At 35.9% G+C, this 8,121-nt stretch overlaps 1 protein-coding gene across 2 annotated transcripts; it reads right to left on the bottom strand.

Annotated features, from left to right (window-relative positions):
* Positions 1–701: 701 nt before the first annotated feature.
* Positions 702–6,974, bottom strand: LOC131164149 (myosin-binding protein 7). 2 transcript variants are annotated; one of them, XR_009139221.1, is made up of 5 exons: positions 6,543–6,948; positions 4,838–6,421; positions 3,351–3,397; positions 1,046–1,420; positions 702–902 (listed from the first exon to the last, which is right to left on the bottom strand). XR_009139221.1 is itself a non-coding variant. In XM_058121144.1 (4 exons), the coding sequence occupies exons 2-4, from the start codon at positions 6,251–6,253 to the stop codon at positions 1,318–1,320; spliced, it is 1,566 nt and encodes a 521-aa protein (XP_057977127.1). In that variant the 5' UTR covers positions 6,254–6,421; positions 6,543–6,974; the 3' UTR covers positions 702–1,317. The 2 variants fall into 2 exon arrangements, 1 of the variants encoding a protein (XP_057977127.1); XM_058121144.1 differs by having other exon boundaries at positions 702–1,420; positions 6,543–6,974.
* Positions 6,975–8,121: the final 1,147 nt, after the last annotated feature.

The raw sequence follows: 8,121 nt of genomic DNA, 5'->3' as shown, positions 1-8,121 counted from the left end.
AAAAAAGTAGTCCAGAAAGAAACTGGAGGAGGATCCTTCTTCGCAAGGTAACGGCCTACAAAGAGTAAGAAAGCCTCTACATTTTCAACTTACAAAACCAGAACAAATTCATCCTTCTCTTGGAACCAAATCATAAGCTGCATAAAGCATATGCTTCAAATTAGCTGCACTTCTCAAAAGAAGATTATAACATACTAGGAAAAAACATCGCTATCACTTATCCCATCTGATCGCCCAACTTACCATGCTACCGAAGATAAGTAATCATTGCATTCACATGTAAAAATCCATCATACAAAATGATTTTGAACTAATGGTCTCGATCCATTCAGGAGCTGCTTCAGGAACAATTAAGCCCACAACTATGTGTCCACAACTGTTTGCTTTCAATGGCCAATCGAAGAGTGAGCCTGTCAACATGATAGCTCCTTAATGGGTCGAGACCACTCAGTGCATTGGGTGTGAGTTTGTTGTGTTAGTAGTCAAGGACTGCTTAAAAATTTCTCTTAATGGGGGCCTGAAAAAAGACAAGCAATCATTCAGAAGTTTCATGAACCATCAATTTTTTATAGTGCTACGCAGCCATATCTTTCTCAATAACCCCATTTATAATGCTTGATACTGTAACTTCAAACTCAAGAAAAAAGCCTACAACAATAAGACCATTCAACCACCAAGGGCACCAGGAAGAGAAAAAAAAAAAAAAAACACCTCCACTGTTTGATTTTTATTCTGAATGGTCATAATTGTATATAAATATACAGCCTTTTTGCCAAGCAAGATTCAGTATTACATGGTAACCAACCAAACCTAACCGAGAGAGGGCTGTGACTCATCAGAGAATTTCCCAAATTTAGTCCATTCAATGGACTTCAAACATTCCAACAAAGGGAAAAGAATTACTGCCATTACAAAGAAAACACAGCATTAGAGACCATCAGAATCAAACCTGCACTCTTCATGGGTAAAGAATGGGCTTCAAATTAACTCAATGGAAAAACATACAGGACTGTAATATACAGTAGAGGACTGTCAGAAGACATACCTCGAGCTGAATTCCAACAAACCATATGAACAAGCAAGCCTATACTGTTCCGTGGTTTTACTCATCAACCAGAAAATATATTCAATTCCAAGGCAATGAAATGAAATAAAAACTGCACAAAAATTCCCAAAAGCCCAATTCTGCAGCAACAGGGAATCCGGCAAAAGAATTTAAAACCTACAGCGGTAGAGTGATTGAAAATCCACTCTGCAATCACATGTTATGAACACAGCCAGACTTCGTAGATGGGTATGCAACTCTAGGAACTGTTTTCACACTTGTGCACTTGTAAGACATCTCCAATTTCTCATTCGGGGACCCTTGTCCAAAAGCATCAGCAAACCTACGTTGTTGGCAGACAGCCCAAATGTATGCCTGCAATAATATTAAGAAACACAAGACAAAATAAAAATCATAAATATGATCAATCCACGCCACATTAATTGCTGAACACAACAATTTTTTCCTGCTTCTTAAAAAAGATATATTCAACTCAACTGTCAAGCATGTAATAAAACCTTTTTCTTATCGCTGTTAGAATCTTACAATTTGCGATTCGAATCGTAAGATTCATATAAACTCCACACCAAATAAATCCAAATCCTACTAGAGTAAAAAACAACCAAATCATTGCGAAATCTATCAATTCACCCCCTGAATCTAACAAATCAATATGAATCAATTGATTAACACAATTCTGAACATATTAGATCCAGTCAAACCTGACTGCAGCTTGCCTTTATATTTATATTGACTTTCTTAAACGTTTGCTTTCCGTTCCTACTCTATGTCAATTCTATGCTGAGAAAGAGACAACAGAACTTTAGGTCTTCTGTTGCCCCACAAACCATTATTTCCTCTTAGAAGAGGCAGAACACGGGTCACTCATGTGGTACTCACATTTTGCTGGGTTGTTAAGATTCAAAGGTTGGTTTGTCTAGTAGTATGTTCAATCACTTATCAGTTTTGTATAAGTTACCCCTTTTTTTTACTTTTTAATTAAAGAAGAGTGCGCATGAAATATGGTTTTCTTTATTGTTGATAAACATCAAAGTTCAGTTTTTACTTTTATTTAAGGCAAAAGACACTAACCTCCTTTAAGGATTTACAAAAAGACATTGACCTTCCCTGAGGTTTCAAAAGTTTCAAGGAGAGGAGGTTTGTGTCTTCTTAACAAACATTAGGAGAATTCTATGACATTTTTGAAACCTCAAAAGAGGTCAATGGAATTTTTGAAACCTCAGGAGAGGACCCTATCTTTTTGCAAAACCTCAGCGGAGTTAAGTATCTTTTACCCTACTATTTTTACTTGATTCCTTCCCTAAACAATATAAAGTTAAGATTTTTGTCAGTTTTTCAAGACTCCATCCCTTACTCTTCATTGCTTAGAGAAAGCATACACATGAAATATGACATTTTTTTATAAAATTTAAATGCATTTTACTATTTTGATTGTTGTTCATACATATATGCATGTCATTTGATTCAATTATCGGTTCTCGATTCCTGAAAATGGAATTTCGATCCATATTTGAATCTTGATTTGCAACTATGGTTACTAGTTACTACAATATACAATTTAATTTTTTTCAAAACACCCTCAGTTTACAAGCATAGTTCTCAAGACAATTCACAATTTTCCCAAAATATCTTTCCAACAAGATGAGATACTGTTCTCTTCATTGCATGAGTGGTCTTTGATACATTAAATGCTTTTACCTTTTGATGGCCCACAAGACAGATACTAGCTAACTTATGCATATACTGACAGATGTCTGCCTATGTCTACTTCAGATAGGTGTAAAAGAACATTTGTCATTCTTCTGAGTTTGAGAACCTATGATAAATCCATTATTTTCTTCATCTTGTTCATCTTTTTGCTTCTTCTAATGTAGGGACAGGCTCACAAATAAACAAATACATAAGATCGATAGAAGAAAGTTTTTTAAAAAATGCAAATACATCCATGTTAACATAGCTCAAATTTTGGGGAGTTCCTATGTGTCCATGCTTGAAAGCAATATTTGTGGATACTCATGTCCCTGTCCACATAGCAGAAATGGCCACTTCATATTTCCACAACATTTTCCCAGTTTATTTTAGAAAAATTAGGATCTGACTCAAAATAATTCGAAAATCCTAACTCTCTGACTACATTAGGACCCTAATCAAAAGGCCATGCATATCAAAGGCAAAGCAGGAGATCATACCACCTAACACACACTTTAATGGCTATTAATCATGTTTTCTTAATGCAATTAAAGAAATGCAACTGGTAAATAAATTCAAAGAATGACTTGCTTACTTGCTTCGACGTGCTCTCTTCCTCCAGAAAATGAAAGACAAGACCCACTGAACACAAAACATTACAATAAAGTTTAAGTGCTACTGCAAAAATGAATATGCAACAGATAAGTAGACATTAAAAAATATTAAAAACTAAAATAGTTATAGTTGCAATGTCACCCTTCAGCTAATGAGTAGCGAATATGCTTTCAACATTTTCAGAACAGTAACACAAGCAAGTGACAATTTTCACATAGTAAATATTCAACTAATTATCATATACAAGAAAATCTACCTCCTCCTCCCCCTCCCAGAAACTATCCAGTGACACTCTTGACTTCAGAAATTAAAACTTTCGTGCATGGTATACGTATGACCAGGACTCAAGGAAAAGAAAAGCAAAGGAAGAAAAGATCATTCAGCTATTGCAACGATCAACACAACAAGAGGAGAAAACAAGTAAAGGTAAGGTAATAAAGAGAAACCATGGGCAATTATGATATGAGGAAGGACAGTTTACAAAGACTAAAAGGCCTTGATAATTAACAAGCATGGAGATGATTAGGTGAAAGTGTCGTTTTTCAAGAGAACAATTTTAAGAGTCTTATGTGCTTTATTTACAACTACAGCACTATTTTAACTGTAAGGTTTAAAACAGATAGGAAATAACTGTCCAAGGTAAAGCACTACACACACACATACATGCAGCTGAATCATCCAATCATTTGGGGACCAGGGATAGCATGGAATATGACTCACAATTCTGCAAGAAAATTTACAGGAACAAACCCATTTAAGTGAAAAAGCACATGAAAATACATCTAGGAAAGCATAAATGGTCACGTAATCATTGTAATATACTGTTACCATGTAAAAAGTACAGCAGCAGAAGAGGATTTGCATATTGATCCAACAGTAGGTCTAGAGTTTCAGTCAAATATTCAGCCCCTTTCATCTCAAAATAGAAAACCTCCCTAAAAAAATTCCATCACAGCCAAACAACTCCAATTCTTCAATGTTGCAGACTTGTGGTAAATATGAAAATATAAACTATGTTGATCCTATTCATCTTTCCCAATTTTAAAAAATATTAACATTACAATTATTTACTGAAATAGTTACTTCTTCCAATAAGCTTTCATATTTTCAAATAATTAATTTTATGTTGTGGGACAAAACTCCATTCCAAAGTCTCTTTCAGTTATATTCAATGGGAGCAACTATTGTGAATTTGTGATGAAGTGGAAATTGGTAGAAAAAAAGCCTCTCAAAATGCATCAAACTAAATAAGAAATGCAAATGAGAACACAATGTGACAGCAGAAGTCATCATGATAAGAAATTTTGAATATGACTTCAGCAGTAAAATGAGTACAAGTAAAATGAATTGTATACTATCAAAAATTTAATCAAGGATGGATCAAAAAGAGTAAGTCACAAATACACCAATATAATGCTATAAATTCAAAATATATTGAATGCTTCCAGAAGTATTATTCAATATTACCTTCAATACCTCCACGAGTGAAAAGCTTCGAAGGACAGATGCCTTTTTAATGGGCATCCTTCTTTGTGGCGTGGCTTCTTTACACAACTGTTGAGCTATTTCCTTCAGTAATACCAATTGAGCTTTATCAGTCCTCATTGAAATAAGTGCTTGCTTCATCGACTCCCTATCAGCCTCTAGAGCCTGAAGCCGCATGTAAAGCTTCTTAATATCGGGATCTCCTACATCAGCCCTCTTCAATGAACCCCTAGGAGTGGTCACATAATCTTCACCCATCCCAACAGAAGCTTTTGTCTCCGTAACACCATTGTATGATACTCCATTATGGACAGAATCAATGGTATATACCCGGTCACTCATGTCATCTCCATTTTCTGATGCATCATCAAATTTTTTCACATTGGAGTAGTCCTCCATGTGTGAGATGTACTCTGTCTTATTAAAGCTACTACCAGGCCTAGGAGATTCTGCTGTGAAATCTTGACCCATTTCCCTGGCAGAACCCAAGAGAGAATTTGAACTCTCTGTTGAGAACCTCCTCAAATGTCTTGCCCGCCTAGGTGATTGATTGACTATCACTTTTTCTAGAATATTCTTTGTACCGCCAAGATCTCCATCATGCTCATTGCTTCTTGGAGTCCCCTCCAACTGACAGATCCTGTATTCCAAATTCTTCAAATGTTCCCGATCACGAGGGGTCTCACCAAATGCATATTTCTCAACATCAGCCGTCTCATTGTCATGCTCTGAATGGACTAATGGCTCATTCAGATTACATTTCAAAGGAGGGTAATCATAAGCCGGGAATTGAAATTGAGCATCAAAGGTTTCAAACATACTCTGACTGCGGGCGTGGCCTCCCTTCTCCCCCTCTCCCTCTGCCTCTGCCTCAGTGAGGCCATAACTCATCATCCTATGTTTGTAAGCCTGCACTTCACAAGTAAGCGCTTGAATAGCCTGCTCCCTCTTATACAACAGATCCTCCAGTGCAAAAATCTCTTCCTGGTCATGTGCCATCTTCTCCTCTGCAAAACGTTTGAATTGCCGCGCTTCCATCTGCACCTCAGCCTTCTCCCTCTGCAACCTCAGTATCATTGACATGGCCTCGTTTGCAGCTGAAGATGCTGCATTTCTCTCCTCCTCCAACTCCATATACAAATCTTGTATTGATTGCTGCTGGCTGGCAACCATCTCCCGCAATGCTGTGCATTCATTCTCAACCTCAACTCGGGCAACAGACAAATAATCAAACCCAGGTAAAACAAATCTACCGCCATCCTCAAACTCATCAAACTTTCTCTTCACAGACCTTAACCACGTGCCTGAATAACTACCATTAATCAAAGAACAACTACAGTCACAATTACAGCATTTTACCAAATCTACACGCGGCGGTGGAATAGCCTCGGAATCCATATACAATTAAGCATTCAAACTCAACCAGAAACAGATTAAGAATTCAAAGAAAAACAAATCTTGGAGATATCAAATCCTCTCTCTTTCATATAGAATTACAGATCCTTCCTCAATTCCAACGCCAAGCTCTCCTCTCACAATAAAAAAAGTCAGTCAGGTACCGAACCCCTAAACAAAACAAAGACACCACGAAACCAATACAAACAATATTAAACCCTAGCAGTCAAAAACAATTCAGAGCTAATTGCAATTTCAAGCTTCTGACAAAGAAAGCGAGAGAACAGCGTACCTTAACCTCAAAGAAAATTGCGCAATCAATAACCGAAGCAGGCCAGCAACAGCTGCAACCGTAGGAGGATTTTCCCGGGAAAATGAAGGATCAAGAAGAAAGAGACGATTTTCCTGGGAAAATTCGGGATCCACTGACCTGTCGAACAGAAAACCAATCCAACCCAGCCGGCAGAACCCTCCCTGCGAATGGAGAGAACGATATCACCGGCGCCGGGGGAAAGCGAGGGAAAGTGAGAAAAAAGGGAGGGGAATTGACGGAGAAAAGAGAGGGGAATTTGAAACCCTAGATTTATTTATTTATTTTTATTTATTTATTTTTTTCCCTGTTTGTTTTGGCCCTTGCCTCTTCTGTTTTCGCTGCTTCGTATTTCGTACGGACCCTCGTCGAGAGAGAAAAGGAACGGGAGAGGATGAGTTGTCTGATTTTTACAACGAAAAACCGCGTCATTTCGATTTTGTTTTTTCTTTTTTTCATTTTTTGTTTTTGTTTTTGTTTTTCTGGGAATTGCACCATGTGGACTCAGTCCACGCATCCTCAAACTTAATTCAACGCCAGCCGTCCGATTCCACCCCATGATGATCATGTTCGTCCCTCAAATTTGGACTCCAAATTTTTAGTTAGGTCATATGGATAAATTAGTTGTTTTTTTTTTTTTTTGTCTCTTTCCCTTTTATCACCTTTCTGCGCCTTTTTGGGCTCTTTAATTTTGAGAAAAATAAATTATTTTCATATGTAATTTAAAAACTTACCTATTTGTAGAAAATATTTTTTATTTTTTAATATTTTTAAATAGTGAAAAAAAAATATCATCTTTTTTTAGTTTTATAAAATTTGCAGGGAAAATATGAAAGAAGTTCGTTAATTAAATAATGTGTAAATGCCCAATTAAATAAAAAAATAAAAATAACTCACATATTAAAAAAGAAGAACTCCTTTGAATGCACCCCCCACGTTGACGGGCAATATCTGACGCGCGCAGGTTGGTGCATTTTTATTGTTTGTATTATTATTATTAAATGATGGGATTGGACCACACATCATTAGCTTTAAAGCCTCCATCAATATACAGAGAGGAGAGGACCCCGGCAGCTTTCAAAATATTTGACAAACTGACCGCTTAGCTAAAAAAATGAGAGAGAGAGAGAGAGAGATGTTAATTAGATTTTATAATGTTAATTTAATTTATCAATTAAATAATATTTATAATATTAATTAAGAATGTTAATGAATTTGTTAATTAGAAAATATTTATAATGTTTAATTACAATGTCTGTTTTTGGACTCGTAGCCATAAATTTGATGAGAAAATATGTTCCGTTGAATTAGAACTTGCTTTGGCATCTAAATTTTGGGAAAAAAAATGAAAGGAGTTATGAAATGAAAAATAAATTGTTTTTTAGTATCTAATTTTATACGGGATGAGTTTTTGTAACCCCAAAAAATTATTAGAGAAATATAAGATCAAAATTGTTTATTATTTGCACTTTTAAATTTTCAAAAAAAAATTTAAATTAAATCAAAATGCTTATATAGAACTAGAAGATCTATTTGGAAGACATTTCACTAGACTCATTAA

This window comes from Malania oleifera, chromosome 1 (genome assembly GCF_029873635.1).
Source record: "Malania oleifera isolate guangnan ecotype guangnan chromosome 1, ASM2987363v1, whole genome shotgun sequence".
NCBI classification, from domain to species: Eukaryota; Viridiplantae; Streptophyta; class Magnoliopsida; order Santalales; family Ximeniaceae; genus Malania; species Malania oleifera.
Note: the sequence above shows the minus strand (reverse complement) of the source record. Positions and strands in the feature narration are given on the sequence as shown.

What these genes read in the sequence shown, in the direction of transcription:
- LOC131164149 (XM_058121144.1), bottom strand. Translation starts at nt 6,253, where the DNA reads ATGGATTCCGAGGCTATTCCACCGCCGCGTGTAGATTTGGTAAAATGC. An exon ending in CACTCGTGGAGGTATTGAAG is followed by an intron (nt 3,398 to 4,837) that starts GTAATATTGAAT and finishes TTTTGTGTTCAG; the next exon opens with TGGGTCTTGTCTTTCATTTT. An exon ending in AAGAGAGCACGTCGAAGCAA is followed by an intron (nt 1,421 to 3,350) that starts GTAAGCAAGTCA and finishes ATATTATTGCAG; the next exon opens with GCATACATTTGGGCTGTCTG.